Raw genomic sequence first — 20,105 nt, 5'->3', positions numbered from 1 at the left:
TTCCAAATGAATAATTCCAGTTTCAATACTTGAACTTCATCTTGACTCCAAAAAAATTAATGGTAATTTTGGAAACTTGATACCTGGGAAAAAAAAAAAAACATTTTGAACAACAGTGGACATATCCACTGACTAAAAATACATTACTTTTTTTTAATCAGGTGCATTTTCTTGGTTTTGATCTGTTAATAAATCTGTTTTGCAATAATAAACCACTACTTAATATGAAGCACAAAGCTTAAAAAAAGAAATGAAAAATCCAGTTCAATAGTTTTGTATTGTACGGAGCCCGGGATCTGACATGGGTAAAATAAATAAATAAAGCGTTCGCACAAAATAATATTTTGTTCCCACGGAATAATTTATGGGTGGGAACGGAATAATATTCTGACATACATTCATCCTGTTGTCTTTGAATGCAGCACTCTTACAGGGACACGTTGATTAGTCGAGATGCATTAGGGGATATGTGTGATGCATGATGGGATACGTAGCATGTAGCCTTCGGATGTTAAGTGACCGCTAACGAGCATGTTAATAAAAGACAAATCCTGAATATTATTATTCCTATTTGACCCTACACTACAATATCCCACACCGCATGCCAAGCAAAAGCACATAGCTCATAGCTCCAGCGAGCCATGTCCCGAGAATCGCTGCGGAATGGGGAAGCAGCAAGCTTGGGCATCGTAAATAAAACATTGATATTTTTCTTATTTTCATCGAGACAATAATAAATAGATCATTCTTGTTTTTATTTTTCCCCTCTTGAACGACTGTAGGTCCCAGAGAAACGGAAGTAGCGGCGGAAAACGGCTTTTGCGGCAGGACGGAGACCGTACCAGGGTGTGAATGAACGCAGACATGGAGACAGGATTACCGACGCCTATGTAGAGCTTTTTAATTAAATAAATCTGGTCTCTAAACATCCTTAGTGTTTTCAATGCCATGTAACGATACACACACAGTGTGAAAGTTTCTGCTGTAAATCCAAGTATCGCTAACATCCGTGTTTATGAATGACTAATCACGTGAATAATTATTTCATACTCTAGAATTAATTAATTCGAGGGAACGCATAATTATGTTGTGGGAATGTAATATTATTTTGTGGGAATGGAATATTTACTATTTTACCCATGTCAGTTCCGGGGCTCAGTAGTATTGAGATATCAGAGTTACTGTGTGATTTTAAAGTGCTTACTCAACTCAAGTGTTGTTCTTCCTGAGCATAGATGTTGAGCGGGAACACTTTCAGTGAGTCACAACATTTCCTGACAGATAGGCTCGTGGCTGCCACTTTAAGATAAATAAGTAAATGTTAAACATTTTTTGTTTACCCCTTTGACAACCGATGCTGCAATGTGCTTTTGCTGAGGATTTACATCCCAGCCATCAGACAGCATGTCTCCTCCTTCCCTTCGCATTGATCCTTGCAGGTCCTCAGATCAATCCATTTTCTTGAACTGTTTACACGTTTGCTACAAAGCAGTGAACAAGCTAAATATCCATGATGGGATCCACACAGAACACAAAACATGTTTATCTACCCTGCCCCTACATGGCTATGCCCTGTGTATGCCACTTCACATGGCAGTCCCTCCAAGCTATCCACCATGATGCAGTCTTCCAGGACTTGTGGCAAAGACTATTTCTAATTCATAAAAGCCAAAAGGATCAATTCAAAATTTATGAACAATCTGTTATGATACTAGTGGTGTCTTTGGGACAATGAAGAAGGGGTTCAAAAAAAATAAAGTCTGGCTACCAAACCATTTTTCTACAGAAAAACAAGAGGAGGAGTGTGTCTTTACAAAAAAAACATGGAATTAAAATGAATGGGAAAAGACTGGAAAATAAATTGAGTGATTTAAAAAAAAAATTACAGATATTTTCCTGTTTTGTATGAAGCGTATTACTATTTGCAATTAAGTTAATTATCTATCTTCCTATTCTTTTATTATGAAATAAAAGCAGGGTTTTGGGTCACTGCCAAATTCAGTAAAAGAAACATATTTTAACATGTTAACATAGAGAGGGAACTAACAACCTAGGTCAATCACATGACTGCATGAGCTGCAGCTGTTCCGCCCAGGAATGACCACACTTCACCACTACAAGAGTGTTAGATGTAGTTTTAAAGGAGGTGAGAACAGTTTTATTGGTGGGGATCTCAACATGAGACAATGCTCAGCAATAAATCAGCCTGTAATAGCTGAACTTGTCCTTTTTATTTGTCTATTTCAACTTCTACAGTAGTTTATCCTATTATAAACATTTACACATTAACTTATGTGATGAACTTTACTGACAAAATACAGGCAGGGGTTTCTCCCCCTTCTCTGTTTAAATAAACGTAAATAAATCAACAGTTCAGCATTCACTGCTTCTCTGGTATTCTCAGCATGGCCTTCTTATTTTAACAAGGAATCCAACCATTGCACAAACACACACAGAAAGAGGGAAAGAAACTCCATAAATTGTCAAGTTGTAAGAGGTTGTTATTATTATTATACATTACTATTTTGAATCTCTATCTAATGACTATCTAATGCACATGTGTCAAACTCAAGGCCCGGGGGCCAAATGTGGCCCTCCATGTCATTTTCTGTGGCCCGCGAGGGCATGAAAGTTTTTAATTTCTTAAAATAAAAAATATAAATTGAAGTGTATTAGTAATATCTAGGGGGAATTGGACTTGAAATATCAGATTGGGTAACTTATACATTAGGACTTAAAGACTGTCCATATAACCTAACCTGACAGAATCAAATGTAAAAGGATTTATGTTAGAGTAACAAGCAAACATATGTTTTCTATGCAACTGTAATTGTCACTTTAAAAAGTTATAATTAATAAATAACGAGTTATTTAACATTAAGTAGTAGTTACATTTATTTTCATTACATTAAGTTACATGTATAAGTTATATCTGGCCCTTTGAGGACAACCACTATGCTGATGTGGCCCTCAATGAAAATGAGTTTGACACCCCTGATCTAATGGCTATCTAACGACTCATAGTTTTACTAATATATATATTCCTTTTTTATTTTAACTAATGGATAAACGTTGGAAAAAGTAATGCAACATTCAAACACTCTTGACATCTTGAGTAACATTGCCATCTAGTGGCTAAATAACGTCAGCGTGTGAAAAAAAAAAAAAAAAAGAATGCTGCGCAACCTCACTTAAATTAGTCTCCTCGGTCAGTGGATGCAACCAAACACGCCGGAAAACTGCATCAGCCTGATTGGGTAATAGCAAACAGTTCAACCAATCAGAAATTAGAATATGGGCGGAACCAGTCGGGAGGAAAACCGGAAGAATCGCTAGGCGTTTAACTTGTACTGAAACTTTTACCTTCTAACGTTACGCCTCTCTAAAGTCAGTCATTCTCATATTTTAAGAGTGTATCGCGAGTAGAATATACAAAGTGTGAAGTTTTATCGCCGTGTGTATCCCCCCCCCCTTAAAATGTTAATTGGCACGGATTATTGGGTTGTTTACATTGTGAAACAGCTGACAAGCTAACTTTAGCTGTCCTAAAACGCGAGTCGCATGACTTGTTAATTTATCACGGCTGTCCTCAACGATGAACCGTAAACTTTTGCGAAACCTCTAACACGGATTTATTTGGTTTTCTCGTAACGAGCCGTTCAGTCAGTGTTTCCTCCATGCGAAGTTAACGTTAACCCGTGCATATTTATTACCCTGGTCTACAGTGGTAACTGTTAGGTTATTAGTTAGTGCCAGTTGAAGTCAGAAGCTAAAAAAAATGCCCTGTTCCTGTGGGGACTGGAGAAGATGGATCCGGCCGTTGGTCGTCGTGTTATATATTCTACTGTTAATAGTCGTCCTGCCGTTTTGCATCTGGGAACTACAGAAGTCAGGGGTCAGTATTGAAAAAGCTGTTGTATTCAGTACTGTAAACAGTATTGGTTTGTTCTTAATCTAACTAAAAAAATATATATACTGAATTTGTCAGTAACATCTAAAATTCTGTGTAATATACAATTGTATAAATTATGATATTCCAGTTATCCTATTGGTTTCTGTTTTTTTTAAGTGATTTTATTTTTCTCTTTCATCTGATGGCAGGTGGGCACTCATATTAAAGCATGGTTTATCGCTGGGATATTTGTCTTGATGACTATTCCCATTTCTATGTGGGGAATCCTCCAGCATCTCGTGCACTACACCCGGCCAGAGCTCCAGAAACCCATCATCAGGTAACTTTATAAAGAGCAACATCCCTTAATGATGAGCAGGTTGCAAATATTCTTCAATATTCTTCATATGATCATATTTAGGATATTATGGATGGTCCCAATCTACAGCTTGGACAGTGTGAGTTTTGCATTAAGAAAGACCAATGATGCAACATGCACATTTCAAGCTCACACCTACAAAATAACAGTTTGGGCCTTTCATTCTCCCTATTCATATTTTCTCTCTTTTAGTGGATTGCACTGAAATACCCCAATATAGCAATTTATGTGGACACTTGCAGAGAGTGCTATGAGGCATATGTCATCTACAACTTCATGACGTTCTTGCTTAACTACCTGGAGAACCAGTATCCCAGCTTGGTGTTGATGCTTGAAGTCCAGGAGCAGCAGAAGCATCTTCCCCCTCTCTGCTGCTGCCCGCCATGGCCAATGGGAGAGTGAGTGTGTTCTCTTAAAATTTGGACCTCTATCCTCTTTATTAGATCTGCCAATCTGATTTTGGGTAATTTGATCAAAAAAGGAACTTGTAATATTTTCCTCAGTTATCTCCATGCAGTGAAGGAGATAATTGTGGTCTAGATTTCAGAGTCATTAAGGCGCTTGAGGATTTTACAGAAAAACAGCAGTTTCTGTTATCCATAGCTTCCTACTAAATGTCAAGAATGAGAGTAAACTTAGCAATGACCACTTGCCTATTGAACTTTGGCTCGATTTACTTCTTTTATAAATGTATCCTGTTCAGACCCCATTAAATGTTATGTAGCAGCACAGCTATCATCGTTTTTTGTAAACACCAAAAATATTTCCAAGCACTTTAACCTGAACCCAAAAAAAAAAGCCAAAAACTAGCAACTGTGGTTAAAACTTTTTACTAATCATAATCCGTGCAGCTGCATCTTTTTCTTTCTAGATTAGATAGACTATCTGTGTAAAGGGAGGATTTAGACATTCTCCACCTGAACCTGCACACATTCAGACACTAGAAGATATAAAAAAAACAAATAGGTTACTTCGTTGCAAGAGAAATTTTCAACAGAATCCATACATTCCTCTGCAGGGTTTTACTGTTGAGATGCAAACTCGGCGTATTGCAGTACACTGTTGTAAGGCCTGTCACAACAGTGATAGCTTTGTAAGTAACCTGTACTTCACTTCCAAATTCTTCTTTTAAAACCTTCTTCTTTTTATTAATTGTAGCAGTTACTTTTGTTTTTTTCTCGTCCTCTTAGAATCTGTCAGCTGTGCAAGGTGTACGATGAAGGCAATTTCAGTTCCACGAATGCATGGACGTACCTGGTCATCATTAACAATATGTCACAGCTGGTAATTCCGCTAGTCTGAACATTTGTTTGTATAAACCTGTGTCTATATTTGTACTCAAATCTCTGTTTTCTGTTTTCCTAGTTTGCCATGTACTGCCTTGTGCTGTTCTACAGAGCTCTGAAAGATGAACTAAGGCCCATCAAACCTGTGGGGAAGTTCTTGTGTGTCAAAATGGTGGTGTTCGTCTCTTTCTGGTAAATCTCAGCTTCTGTGGGGATCATGAAAGGCATATTTAAAGACACACTCCAATCGTCTTTTGATCTATTGCAAAAGGGTTCCCAGTGGTCTTTTAATTCTGATTATGCTTTTTTTTTTGCCAAAATTGGACATTTCTGTAGAGTGGCAGTAGTTCATTAGAAATTCACCTCTGAGTTGTAAACCTGTAAAGAGCTTTTCTACCTTCCTCAAAGGCCCACAGCGCTTTACAGTCACAGTCCCCTTCACACAATCACATACTGGTGGCAACCTTCCACCTAGTCTTCCACCCGAGGTGTCTTGCCAAGGACACTTGGGCGGGCAATTCCCTCTGTGGTAGTTCGACCGCCCTACCACTGCTCCACAGCTGGATAGCTTATATCAGAGCTATCCCGCTGTACAGTTTTGAGCCAGATGTCAGCTCAGACGAGGAAAATAAAGACGTACATGGAACTATTGGTCTGCAAGGTGATCCGTCGGAATGGAGCGGCGCAGGGAGCTTGTGTCCCACTCAATGCATTTTCTATGCGACAAATACAACCTTTTCCCAACTCCATTTTTTTCATCTGCTCCTGATGGGGAAAAAATCAAATGCAATTGTAAGCTTAATTGTCTTTATGTATGTCCTCCTTCATCAGAAAATGCTAGAAGAACAAGTTAAAAACAGCAAAAAGAATTTTCATTGGAGTGGAGTCTTAAAAAAAATGCATGCAGAGCAATCTGAGATGTTTTTTTTTCCTTCCTAGGCAAGCAGCTTTCATTGCTTTGCTAGTAAAAGTAGGAATTATTTCAGAGAAACGTACTTGGGACTGGCAGAGTGTGGAGGCGGTAGCAACCGGCTTACAGGTAAAATACGATGGAAATTTGTCATCCTTCATGTCAGCAGAAATTCCGTTTGAAACCTAGCTGTTTTTACTGCGTCTCCCAGGACTTCATCATATGTGTGGAGATGTTCCTGGCAGCCATTGCTCATCACTTCAGTTTCACCTACAAACCTTACATCCAAGATGCGGAGGAGGTTTCCTGCTTTGACTCCTTTTTGGCCATGTGGGACATCTCTGATGTCAGAGCAGACATTTCTGAGCAAGTTCGCAATGTTGGTAGGTGCTTCCTGCCCTTTCACTTTTCTTCTGAAGCACGTCTCTGACGCCAAGTACGCTTAAGTGGTGGTTTCGTCTCCGTGTCTGTAGGGAGAACAGTTATGGGTCGTCCAGGGAAGTCCTACTTTGGTGAGGGAGAAAATGAGTGCGAACGATCTGGCCTTCTCTCGTCCGCCTCGCAAGATGCCATTACTGAAGCTGCATCGAGTCCCAACGCTGAAGGCCATTACCAGGGCCTGGGAAGAACTGCACCACACTCGCTGTCAGCTCCTGCTGGCCTCAGCTCAGCCAAGTGGGAGGAAGATGCTGAGCCTGACGAAGAAAGGACCGACCAAACCAAAGAAGCAGCAGAGGCAGATCTCATTGTGATTACTTAGCTTGTGATTACTGGGCAGGTCCCAGTCAGATCTTTGCAGAACGATGTTCAAGAAGCAACAAAGTTGTTTTAAAGAGCGCATCAAGTATTGGAAAGAACTGAAAAAGACTGTCAAACACCAAAAAAAAGGATCCAAGAATGTAATGGAACTGAATTTTTTCCTTGTTTTGTGCTTCTGGGAAGACTTGGATGGCTCTGTTAACCCTCCACTTTAAAGATTGTTTTTCCACCTGAACTCTGACAGAAATATCCACATTTTTTTGTCTCAGCCCTAAATTTAAAATGAGAAAAGTGCAACTCTACAGACATTTTCCATAAATTGTGTTTTATTTGGGGCAAACCTTCAAATTGACATCTGTGAAAAAAACATTAGAATTGATTTCTGTTCCACCTTGAATGTAAATGTAGACTTGGGGTAAACTGCAGTTCATTTTAACACTCTGAAAATGTTGTAATATTTCTATCAACAGTCAAACTGTGGATTGTATTTCTTTTGAATTAACTGTAAAGTTTTTTTTCTTTCTTCAATCGGTGGTACAATCAGCACATTCTTATACGTTACTGTCAGTGCTTTACTTTGCACAGATTTCTCTCTGTTATCACAGATGCCTTGTTTCAAAATGTGCCGTAGATTTATTCCATTCAAAACAAATAAACGCTTTATCGCTACAATCCTTTCCCACCTTTAAAATGTATTTTTTCATCCAATTTATGTTTTCTCCTAATCTGACACATTTTTTAATGTACATGCATACCGATAAACCCTCCTAAAAATGTTGCATTGCCTTTTTTTAAAAAATAAACTGAAACTACACTATACTTGTCATGTTTATTTAATATCTTCTATTGATCACCATCCCTTATTTTGAATAAAAAAAAAAAAAGTAATTTACTGGCAAAAACTTTGACACGAACAGATTCACATCCACACACAACCAGAGGAACATTTCTGCTGCATTCGTACACATGTGCAGCACAGGCCTTCACAAAGGTGTATAGAATATGTGTAACAGAAGCATTGGTGTTGGCTTTTAATAGTCATGGACCGGTTCCATATTCTGCAAAGGTCATGTCCTGCAGATTAATATTAGAACTATGGAACAGGACCCACTACGGGTCTCAAAAACACTGTTACAACGAAGAGGGAAAATCTAAGAATGGACAAAGAGAATGTTTGGTCAACTCAAACATGATCCACAAACATGTGCTGAAACGTAATACACATAAAGAAAAAATAAAGGAGCTAGAAAGTAGTTGAATACTAGTCCATCACCACATGTGTGATCTCTATATGGGCTAATATGGAGATGGTGCTTTTATGAAGCTTCACGTTAAGGCAGACCCAGTCTCCAGCCTGGACCTGGAGAGGCTCTGGGAGGACCACAGCGGCCTGCTTCCAGTGCGAGTTCTGGCCAAGCGAGCTGACGCTGATCTCCTGATCCAGATAGATGTGATACCAAAAGGGAACGGCGGTTATTCTGCCCGCTGAGGTGACTTTGATCTGTTGGATAAGGATCATGCTTCATGTTACCACGAGAATGTCTGATTGCTGCTCTACAGTGTGAATTACATCAATCAGCCTAAAAAACACACATTTTAGGCTCTTCTGTTAAGTACAATACAAACATGTGTTTTATTTTTCACCAAATCAGATATTTTTTTCCTAACTAGTATAAAAAATTGAATGACAAACTAAAATTGACTGTGCATGCTTTTTTTCTAACTGATATTATTGTGCCTCCCTTATTATTAGCATAAAGCCTTTAGATCTGAACTGGAAGCTCTAGAGGAGAACCTTCATCTTCTTCTAATGTATTTCAAAGATCAATAGTGCCGACTAAGGCAAAAAAAATAAAATAAAAAAAGAAACGGTTTGAATGTAAGGTTGTTATACATTTGTTCTGATTTTTTTATTTCAAACAATTCAGCTTTTACTTGAAGTCAGCAAAAAACGGTTCCGTTTCCTTGTTGAACTTGAAATAAACAGAAGGTACCGGTAAATTTAATAATGACTGGATTTTTATGAATAAACACACAGTTGATGGTTTTAATACAGTGGGTCAAAAAAGTAAGTACCAGTAGTTCCACTAAAAACCATGAGAGATCTGTACTGTTCATTATTGATACACTTTAACCCTCAGAGAGAGAATGTAGAAAAAGAATCCTAAAACTCATATTATATAGTTTTTAAAGGATTTATTAGTATAATGGTGCAGAAAAACAAGTATTTGGTCCATAACCGAAGTTCCCCTCAATACTTTGTAGTGTAAGCCTGGCTGGTATTTGATATTTTGCTGGTGGGCAGCTGGTATTTTGGCCAATTCTTCCATGTTTTTATGTGGGACAACTTGCAGTATTGACGAGTGTTAAATAAAATTTTGCCCCACCTTCATATTCACTATGTTTGTTTGTACTACATTATCTTTTTTTTAACAGGGAAAGATGCTACATAAACAAACATTTCAATATTGAGTCTTTTTCCTCCTACTTTATGTTTTTATGAAAGGATATTTACTAAACGCCTAAGATTTATCTTTTGAGATAGCTTCTATAATTCTTACTTTTGAAGAAACTTACATTTTTCTTTAACATGAAATAATAATGACTTAAGTGGTTTGGCTCATAAATAATTGAAATGCCCATGATCAACTGCTGGCACTGTCAGGCCGGTGGAATCTTACGGAAGGGGGAAAAAAAGAAAAACACAAAAATATAAAGTAAAATTAAATGAAAAATCTTAAAGCTCCCTTTTATTTTCTTCCATAGATGCTGTAAATTTGTGAGAAAGTTCAGGCAACTTTGCAAATGAATGAATTCTTTTGGAAATTTCCTCTCCAGTGGACATCTTACCTTGACCTCTCTGTTGATATAGTTTGAATTGGCATCCATGAGGTTGAGAACAAAGAGCTCTGCAGCCTCACTCAGATGTCGACACTCCAGTGTGGAAAAGTCCAGAAACACATGAACCGGTACCTAAAAGCAGCGCAGCAACAATTACACACCTTCAGTAGAACCTTTTACTACAGCATGAGATAGCATGAACTCATGCTTTAGCTGTGGACTTGTAGCAAATAAGATTCAACTGGATGAAGAGCCTAATGTATAAAATCATCATTCTCTCACATCTTAAATATAACCATCTGAAAAAGCTTCTTCAAAGAGAAGTGGGGAGTATTCCCACTTCATTCCAAATTTGACATAAAAAAGTGTGAATCTGTAGCCTTCACTCAAAGGAGATCTTGAATCAAAGTGGTCATTCTGATGCTTTGGAAAAAGAAAAAAAACGGATCAATGGTAGCTGTGAAAACGGAACGACTTTCTGTCCGATGACAGCAGGATCCATACCGTGGTAACAAAAACATATACTTTCACAATGTTTAGCACATGAAAAGCTCTAACTGAAGCAATAAATACATGAAAGACACAGAAAAAGTGTGGAGAACAAAATATACAACAGCTGCTTTGGATTTCTAAAAGCAATGCGGCTCAGGATCAGAAAAGTCCTTGAGTTTGCAAGAAAAAACTTCCCATCAACCCCTCTGACCAATTGCCTGCCTCTTGGCCCCTCTAGACATTCTGGGTAGAGTAATCACACCATATTGTAAGCTTGTTTTGCTTTATTTTCACTATAACCCAGTGCGCCTAATGGATGTAAAAACATTTTTTTTCATGTAGCGCCTTATCTTACGGTCCACCTTATGGTCTGAAAAACAAAATATTTTATTACTTTTTTAAATTATTTTGTCACAAAATAAAACTTTTTTGCTTTGGAAACTGGGTCACCCACATGAAAGCCAATGGAAAGTTGGTCATTGAAGCTCATGGAATATACAAGCACTGATCTGCAGTATATCACAAGAGCAACTCATGCAGATGAATCTTAGCCAGAGCAAGATTTTACTATAAGAAGCAACAAATGAACCACACCTTAAGAAGATGCGGTGAAAACCAATACATATATTGATGTAAATGTATTGGTATGAACCTATTTTGATTGCATGTTATTTAAAAATATTTTTGAATGCTTAGACTGTATGAAGAGGAATGCCTTTGTAACCTTTGGGCTTTCAGTGCTGGAAAAAAAAAGAGAGCTGGACATTTTGTCTTTGTTTAATCTTAGTCTCAGATTGATGCTCAACAACGCATCCTCCACCCCAATGTTTTGGAAAGAGTGACAGGGCAGCAAGGCAACCGACTGGAAACAGAGACTGGCAGCATGAAAGGGTTCGCTCTGTCCCACTGCAGGGCAAAAGAACCCCCTCCCCATCCTCCCTGCTGCCAGTTGTGTAGACCACAGGGTTGTGTTTGGGGTGATCGATGGATTTTGGTCGGAATATCTTTAAACCAAGCTGTGGGTTTTGTCATCCAAGCACAACTGTGTGACAGCAACAATGTGCTTGGACGTGCCGCCCGCTGAGAACTTTGAGGATGGCATCTGTTAGACACAAACAGCTGTCCTGAGGACAGAGGTCTGCAGAATTATCAGCACAAACACCAGGCTGGAGGAAGACTCGGATTTCTAGACCAAGTAAAGAAAAAGAATTCACTAAGATTTGCAGCTCTTTCAATGTGGCACAGTGGAGAAAACAGCTACAAATTAAAGTTCATCTAAAAAAAAAAAAATTAAAATCTGTAACATGAACCCTTTTTAAAATACTTTTGTGACTAGAAAATCACACAAAAAAGTCAGCTTGCTCTGCGGTAGGTCTGGCAGGAATACTTACAGTAAACTGGTTGATAAACGGAGAGATGTTAAACCCCAAAGTTGGCTCCAGACCCTGGACGGCGCTTTCCCGCAACAAGGTGTCAGACTCCACCAACATGCCATGCACTACGATCCTCTCTGGGAAAATGTGGCCTCCTTCTTCCAGCAGACACCTGCCACAAGTAATACATCCATAATGTGAAAAAGTATTGATGCAATCCAAAGCTTAGCTGCAAATTTGGGAAACGTGTGATCCTCACCTGGCCAGAGAAGCCTTCTCCATTAGCTTTTGCCGGATGAGGCCGCAGGTTTCCACACAGTCGAGGATGATGGCGCTCCACAGCTTCTCCCCTGAAGGCCTCTGCAGCATCCCCTGCTCATCCTCCACGCGGTTGAGCCAGAACTCCAGAAGCTGCTCTGAGATCCCGTTGGAGTGAGCCAGCCTCTTCAGCACTTCCTGCTGCTTGCTCTTTTCCACGGAGCTGTAGACCTTTACGCCACCTTGGCTGGCGGCGAGGAGCGAGAGCAGAGAGAAGCCCTCCGACACATCCAGCACGTACAGCAGATCGCTGGCAGGCGTGGAACCAGCAGGGTCGGTGTTAAGAGCAGCCCCTTCCCCGCTGTGCAGCTTCCCCTTGAGCTGGGAGATGAGCTTGTCTAATGCGCTGCGGAAACTCTGGTGGTAATCCGTATTATTGAGGAGGGCCATCTCTGAACACTCCAGCAAGCAGGAGTCTTTGCTTTGCTTCTGATTGGTCTGTAGACACGCTAACGCCGTGCAGAGTTCAGCCTCTGGGTTTGGGTTTGGGTTTGGAACAAGGTTTTCCGAACGCGGCCAGCTCCTACTTTTGTCAAGATGGATTTGCCGACCCCCTCGGAGCACAGCAACGCCGCTGAGCCCCAGGTAGGCGTCTCGACAGGAGACTTCCACAATCAGCTCATCGCCCGGCTTCAACATGAAACCTGAAGAAGCAACAACGAAGCATAACCTTTAAAGTATCTCTATCGGGGTACAGATTATGCATTGCTGAGTACAAATACATCAGACTTTTCATGTAATCTATAATAGTCAGAATTTTCTAAATCTAAAGAATTCTTTCAAAATAAAGTTCACATGCTCTTCCTGTTTTGACAATTCATCTATTATGACTTTTTGTATTTCAAATACACTTTCAAGAGCTTGACAAAAATTTAAATCTCAGAGGCCGGTTGTGGTTGTAGCACCTTATGTACAGATCTGATTGGGTCAATCAACAGTTAACCAACGAGCAAAACCAAATTTTCTCACTAGAATATTGGTTTTGCAAGAATATGGAACATTGGAAAGGAGGAATATGACACAGAGCAGGAAAGGAGAGCAATCAAGTTAGATTCAGGAGACCAGACATGAAGAGGATTCCTCCTGGAACACTATCTGTTTATGCCGGTGGACGGCTCGTCAGAGACCTTTAGGCAGGATGCATATTTATTACCTATTAGAAGTGTATACACAATAGAAGACTGTCATGGACTCTCAAGGTGCGCACTCTGATGCGGCAGAGAAATGAATGTTGGTCATCTCTGATAAAGAAGGTGGCTGCTGTGAGGTTGAGTCAGAGCATTTGGCACCAATGTGGAAATTCACTTTTTTTTTATTAGAAAGATGCTCAAACCCTGAGACAGCTATCATATAATCCACCAATGCATGTTTGCAATGTTGCAATAAAAATGTAACTTCAAAACGTGCTGTTTTTTTAAATAAAAATTCAAAAACATCACGCAGCGGTAGGGCGGTCGACCCATGATCGTAATATTACAGGTTCGATTCCCGCCTTGCACGCCCATGTGTCGAAGTGTCCTTGGGCAAGACACTGAACCCCAACTTGCCTCTGGTGGGAGGTTGGTGCCAGTGTTCGGCAGCGGAGCCGCCACCAGTGTGTGGGTGTGTGTGTGAATGTGTGTGTGACTGTGTGTGTGCGTGTGTGTGTGACTGGGTGTGTGACTGGGTGTGTGACTGGGTGAATGGGTCAGTGACTGTAAAGCGCTTTGAGCCTTGTAGCTAGAAAAACGCTATATAAGTATACGCAATTTACCATTTGCAAAACAAAAATAGACTAAAACTATGAAGTCATATTGATGCCAATTCAATGAGAACAAAAGTTGCTGTTTTAAAATCAAAGTTTCCTAAAGTGCAAACAAAATGTTAATTTTTAAAACTAAACCATTTTGAATTTGGAAATGAAAAAATGAAATGTTAAATGTGACAACTGGTTTGTCTTTAGACGTGTTCTCTCAGACCTACTTGTCTGTGATTGGCTGGTTTGGTGGCATATTTGTTTCTTTGACCAAAGACTAAACAACAGAAGAAAAAAAATTAAGAGAAAGAGAGATTGCATCTAGAAATGGTTGTGTGAAATGACACAATATAAACCACGTTTGCTGCAAAGAAAAATGGCAAAAATGTGTTTTATGAGGAGAGGAAGAGATTTTGAAAGCAAAGATGGAATTCAGTAAACAAACAATTTCAAAACTGAGACTTATGTTATCAATTTAGTGGCACAAATATTACTTCACATAAAATAATAGGCCTGCACAAATGCAAATTGATTGTTATCGCAATATCAAGCTGTGCAATATGCATATCGCAAAATGTTGTTAAATGTTAAAAACAATCTTATGGCAGCTTGAAGTATATAATCAAATAAATCCATTTATGCATTTGACCAATCAGATGGACACCTTCACGTTGTTGACAATCGGATGGAGCTCTTTCATGTAAGATGCTGGCCTCCTATGTAGATGAGGGTCGTTTGGAGTGTAATTTAAATTATGTTAACACTTATTTAATCTGTTGCAGTGAAAAGGAAACTATGTTTTTGGTATTTTTTCTGTTTGTTCATGTACTGCAAATGATATCGTCATCGCAATATTGATCACTAATATTGCGAGTTTTCCTCCTATCTTACAGCCCTATAAAACAACAAAACTTTACATGAATAAAAAAAAGGCTGTACCAAAGCTATTCATTTTTCCAGCATGCTAGCAGCTTACACTTGGCGCTGTGGACGGGGTAGATGGCTTGCTCCCAGCAGGTGTCTTCCTGAGGTCCAGTCGACAGACTGCTCTCCTCATCCAGATGGAGCTGGAACCACACAGCCAGAGCATCCAGCTCTCCTTGCTGAGTCACGGGCAGCTGGATCCTCTGAACCTCCCTGGAGCTCAGACCTTCTAGTTCCTTGAGTTTTCAAATAAAGCAGTGTTCAGAAAGGAAATGATTCATTTGTAACACGTTGATACTGTCTGAGTAAAATCTTATGGCTTTAGACCTAAACCGAAACTAGGAAACTAGAATGTTTACAACCCTCTGCATTAAATCAATGACTTTATCTGCATAAAGAAAAAAAAAAGTCTGGTTAGTACTGTGAGTAAAAGTCGGAATCATCGGATTAAAGAATCTGCGGTTGGAGATTTTTGCTCACCTGCACATTGTTGAAATCGATGGTGAGGGCTGTGAAGGGCTCTGTGAGAGCGGTGTACCCCCCGGGCAGCCTGCTCAGTCTCTCTGTGGTGTATGGCTCCACGGATTCCTCCGGCTCTGAGCTGCAGCTCACTGGACTGTGGATCTCCCCACATGCAGCCATGGACAGCCCGCCCACTTGTGTTGCACAGAGTCTGAATGAGAAAGACAAAGCTGTATTCCAAGACCTCCAGACAGATGATATAAATACCTTAAAGGAAGGAGAACTTCAGATTCTTCACCCATTCTAGAACATAGAATGTTTGAAAAAACACAACCTGTAAGATCATCAGTGGAAATAGGTATATGCGAGCGTACCTGTGATGGCGGCGGATCTCAGGGCATTCCACAGCCAACGCAAACACAGTGGCTCCAGCGGGGATGACTCGTCCTGTGGCAGACTGTTCCCCAAACTTATTCTCATTCGACTGGAAAGATACACAACTATAGATTAATAATGAAGAAGACATTTGTAAAACACCATCCAGCCTTTCTTTAATAATTGCTAAAACACTGCATATATAATAACACTACAGTATTAGCAGCTAGCATTTCAATTCTAGTAGAGCCGAGGTGAAGAGGGTGGAGATAAGGTTAACTGTCCAGAGCAATGGAGAGTGTGGGAAAGAAGCAAAGAGGGTTCAGGTGTGATGTGTGACAAAAGAGTGTCCGCAAAAATGAATGAAAAGGCGTAGAAGTCAGGAAGCAGAGGTGGAGGTAGCACAGATGAAGATGTTCTCTGGGAGTGATGCAGATGGATAGAATCAGGAAGGAATCCATCAGAGGAACAGATTATGATAGATGTTTAGAGATAAATGCAGGGAAGCCAGATTATGATGGTTTTGAGACTTTGAGGGGAAAGACGACGATGATGTTGGGAAAAGATGCTAATGTCAGAGCTATTAAGAAAGAGGCCTAAAGGAAGACCAAAGACAACGTTCATGGATGTAGTGAAGGAGGACGTGAAAGTAGATTGCGTGAGTGAGGATGGAGGGGCATAATTTGCCGTGATGACGTCTAAAGGGAGCAGACAAGCAAAATAACTAAATTCTTTTCCAATGACTGAAACCTGGTTATTAAAAAAAAGGGGAGCACGAGTATGGCACTGCACATGTGTAAAATGAGAACATAGGAGTTAACTAATGGAACAATTGTGTTTGTTTTTTTATCATTTAAAGTTACCTTAGGAGGCAAGAGGAGGTGATGCCAGGCATGAATGAGACTCTCTATGATGCCTTCTCCAAACAATCCTGCATCTACTGTCTCAGTCACCACCAGTGATACCCTGAGCACGAAGCAAATCAAATACATGAACTTTATTTCACCCAAGTCTGTGTCCATACATTTTTTTTTTTTTAGTTAAACTATTGTGCAGTTTGACAGAAATTCCTACTGTGTGCACACAACCTGTGAGGAATGTCAGCAGGAACTTCCATCTCCAGTGATTTCTTGTGAAGGATCTTGATGTCTCCATCCATTCCGTTAGCTGTCACCACCTCACAGGCCAGTTCATACATGGTCTTTGACAGCTCACAGGCGTAAACCTCAGCTGCTCCTGCCTGCTTGGCACACATGCTTGTTGAACACAAAAATAGTATCAGAAAATACATTTCATATTTTTTTTCAACTGACTATCAAACAAAGGTATCTAATAAAGACTTACAAATTGAAAGACATGGCTAAATTCTTCTGGAACATATCTCACCCAAGTATCCCAGTGCCAGTACCTATATCAAGTACAGTGCTGCATCCGCTCTGAACAGCCTTCTGAATGGCCTGTTGGTATTTCTGGTTTCTGCCATGGTCATTGAGCATTAGGAAGTGCCAACGCTCCACCAGCCAATTGGCAACGCGGTAAAAATTCTCCCTGGCCTCTGGAAATTCAGGTCTGAGCTTTAAGGCTTTGTGGAAATAACCTGCTGCTTCATCCCTGAATCCCATTCTAGGTGATGGAAAGACAGTCACAAAAGGCACAAAAGTTTGTGTCAGATGATTAAATGTATTTATCTAGGAGGTGCAAATCTGAAAAAAATAAAATTAAAACAAAAACATGCTAATACTGTACACACATTAAAATGAGAGTACCTGAACAGGTGTTCACCCATGCTGTTCAGGATCACCTCATCAGCAGGAAGAATTTCCAAGGCTTGCTCATAACAGTCAAAAAGCTCCTGAATGCGACCCACAGAGTCCAGTTCCTCTGCCCATTTAAAAAGCGTAAACCTGAAGGACTCCTGAAAGAGAAGTGGAACGGGGTACATTTGGATTCTCCTGCAGTAAAAGTGACAAATGCAAAAGGAAGAATCCTTCTTTTTTTTTAAATTAACAGTTATTTAAGTAGAAGACCAGCTCCAAATTACACAATGTGTCCTAATAATGCACCTTTACTTTGAAAAGCAGTTAAAACAACAGGCAAGTGAGCAAAATGTAGGTGTCTATAGCCGTGGTTGCAAACCCCCTGGGCCGCGGCCCGGTGCTGATATGTGGACCACTTGGTACCGGGCTGCAGCCAGAAAAAAAATGCATGCGCTAACTTCAATTATTTCCGTTTGTTTATTTTCTGATGCTGACTGAAGTTGTATTTTGGAAAACCAACAGATTCTGTTCACCATATTAGTAAATTCAAAATTACAAACCATTTTTTCCCCCCATTTGGAACATTCAAATCCAAAAACACAAGGCGGTATAGCATTTGACAAATAGAAAACTAGAACAAGGACTATGTGGAACATCAAAACAATATGAAGTAATAAAGTAAAGAAGTAAGTAATACAAATAAATAAAAAGCAGACATACCAAACTAAAAGTAGCTATAAACTAGAACAGGTTGAACATGTTTACTTTTTGAGCTCAAATGCATTTGCAGAGATTCTGTCTAGAGCACGTGTCAAACTCAAGGCCCGCGGGCCAAATGTGGCAGAAGAGTACGCCTGCACAAATAATCGCAAATGTATCGTTATCGCGATTTCAAGCTGTGCAATATCCATATCGCAAAAGTCGGCAAAAATCACAATAAATTGTAAACCTTAAATGTGCTAAAACAATCTTATGGCAACTTGAACTATTTAATGAATTAAATAAATCCCTTTATGCATTTGACCAATCAGATGGAGCTTTCATGTTATGTTATGACATTGCACTCCTAATTAGACGAGGGTCTAATAATTTAAGGTAGTTTATTTTTTTAACTTTTGCCGTGAAATGGAAATGTTTTGTTGTTTTTACTAATTGTTCATTTATCGCAAGTTATATCATCGTCGCAATATTGATCACTATTATCGCATATCGCGAGTTTTCCTCATATCGTGCAGCCCTACACAGGAGCATAAAAGTTTTTAATTTCTTAGAATAAAAAATAAAAATTGGTGTGTTTTTATTCATATCTTGGGGGAATCCGACTTGAAATAACGGATCGGGCAACTATACATTCGGACTTAAACACTGTCCATATAACCTAACCTGTCAGAATCAAATTTAAAAGGATTTATCCTAAAGTAACAAGAAAACATGTTTTCTATGCAACTGTAATTGTCAATAAATAATGAGTTATATAACATTAAGGAGTAGTTACATTTATTTTCATTACATTTGGTTACATGTATAAGTTATATCTGTCCCTTTGAGGACAGCAACTATGCTGATGTGGCCCTCAGGGAAAATGAGTTTGACATCCCTGGTCTAGAGTGTTGGTGCATGATTCTGCTTTGCATGTTGCACCTGTGATCAGGTTACAAAAGACACGTGACATCAAGTGAAACAAGGCTATGTTTGTTTGATGGAGAGTAGCTCAGATATCATAGAAGGATCTTCTTTCCATTTATAAGTATGGTCACATATTAAGGAAATGAATTTAACAAGATTTTTAATGCCATGTAATTGCAAAGTAAACATTTTTGCTTTAATGCTGCAAACACAAAACAAGTGAAAAAAAAAAAGAAAGAAAAAACCTGGAGCATCTTGAAGATCCAGCTATGTTTGCTCACTTCAAATGTAAATGAAACTGCATCATCATGCGCTGTCAATGATGACGTTCAGAGAGTGGTTGTGATCGTACCTGTGCAAAGTCCTTGAACTCAGGTGCGATGTTGAGGACCAGGAGGTAGTGCACAAACGCTGTTCCGTAATCCTGGTTTAACAAGCACTGCTGGGCACTCTGTAGGGAGCTGGAGACCAGCTCGTCTCTAGCAGGGTCTCCCCTGCGTCGCCGCCGGGACCTCCTGCCATGCTTTGGCCTAGCACTGGTATTAGGCATTTCTGAGACGAGAACATAATAATGTGACTTTAAAAAAAAGTTACAGAAAAATAGAATTTAACGTGCATGAACACATTTTTTTTTAGCTAGCGTACTTGTTATATATCAGCGAGATGGGGTAGAAACTCTAGAGGTCGGATACTAAAGCTAAAAGCTCCTTTTGGGTTTGACTAGAAGCAAGCAGCATTACGGCTCACTCGGTTAGCTTCTCCTGCTATAGCAACAACTTCATGTTATCCTTCAAATTTAGGGTTAAACGTGCGTCAAAAGTTGTCTATGCATAGTTAAAATTATGCAGCCGGAAAAATTAAAAAAGAAAAAAAAATCATCTTTACGTGGCAATAATATTTAACGCTTCCAATGACCATCTAATGCTGGTGTGTGTGTGAACAACAAATGCGTCCATCCGCCGGACAGGTCGGAGAG

General features: G+C 39.6%; 2 protein-coding genes across 3 annotated transcripts; one reads left to right on the top strand and one right to left on the bottom strand.

Annotated features, from left to right (window-relative positions):
• Window positions 1-3,306: 3,306 nt before the first annotated feature.
• Window positions 3,307-8,045, top strand: tmem184c (transmembrane protein 184C). The gene is made up of 10 exons (XM_011476604.4): window positions 3,307-3,895; window positions 4,102-4,232; window positions 4,314-4,350; window positions 4,464-4,669; window positions 5,290-5,364; window positions 5,462-5,555; window positions 5,637-5,749; window positions 6,497-6,596; window positions 6,679-6,850; window positions 6,941-8,045. The coding sequence occupies exons 1-10, from the start codon at window positions 3,779-3,781 to the stop codon at window positions 7,225-7,227; spliced, it is 1,332 nt and encodes a 443-aa protein (XP_011474906.3). The 5' UTR covers window positions 3,307-3,778; the 3' UTR covers window positions 7,228-8,045.
• On the bottom strand, window positions 7,535-20,105 carry LOC144981237 (protein arginine N-methyltransferase 9-like). 2 transcript variants are annotated; one of them, XM_078943769.1, is made up of 13 exons: window positions 19,775-20,105; window positions 19,482-19,681; window positions 17,513-17,661; window positions 17,133-17,369; window positions 16,835-17,002; window positions 16,610-16,712; window positions 15,746-15,855; window positions 15,390-15,582; window positions 14,962-15,145; window positions 12,192-12,894; window positions 11,951-12,104; window positions 10,077-10,199; window positions 7,535-8,727 (listed from the first exon to the last, which is right to left on the bottom strand). In XM_078943769.1, the coding sequence occupies exons 2-13, from the start codon at window positions 19,677-19,679 to the stop codon at window positions 8,488-8,490; spliced, it is 2,562 nt and encodes an 853-aa protein (XP_078799895.1). In that variant the 5' UTR covers window positions 19,680-19,681; window positions 19,775-20,105; the 3' UTR covers window positions 7,535-8,487. The 2 variants fall into 2 exon arrangements, 1 of the variants encoding a protein (XP_078799895.1); XR_013654439.1 differs by having other exon boundaries at window positions 8,042-8,727; window positions 10,077-11,745.

The sequence above is a fragment of the Oryzias latipes genome, assembly GCF_053564925.1.
Source record: "Oryzias latipes strain Hd-rR chromosome 1 unlocalized genomic scaffold, Olatipes_Hd-rR_3.1 chr1_Y".
NCBI lineage: Eukaryota > Metazoa > Chordata > Actinopteri > Beloniformes > Adrianichthyidae > Oryzias > Oryzias latipes.
This window is presented reverse-complemented; position numbering and strand designations above follow the sequence as displayed.

Coding starts and splice junctions, on each gene's coding strand:
- tmem184c (XM_011476604.4), top strand. CDS start 3,779: ATGCCCTGTTCCTGTGGGGACTGGAGAAGATGGATCCGGCCGTTGGTC. Junction 6,597..6,678: donor CGGTAGCAACCGGCTTACAG/GTAAAATACGAT, acceptor TGCGTCTCCCAG/GACTTCATCATATGTGTGGA. Junction 6,851..6,940: donor TGAGCAAGTTCGCAATGTTG/GTAGGTGCTTCC, acceptor CCGTGTCTGTAG/GGAGAACAGTTATGGGTCGT.
- LOC144981237 (XM_078943769.1), bottom strand. CDS start 19,679: ATGCCTAATACCAGTGCTAGGCCAAAGCATGGCAGGAGGTCCCGGCGG. Junction 17,370..17,512: donor ATGGGTGAACACCTGTTCAG/GTACTCTCATTT, acceptor TCCATCACCTAG/AATGGGATTCAGGGATGAAG. Junction 15,146..15,389: donor TCGATTTCAACAATGTGCAG/GTGAGCAAAAAT, acceptor TGAAAACTCAAG/GAACTAGAAGGTCTGAGCTC.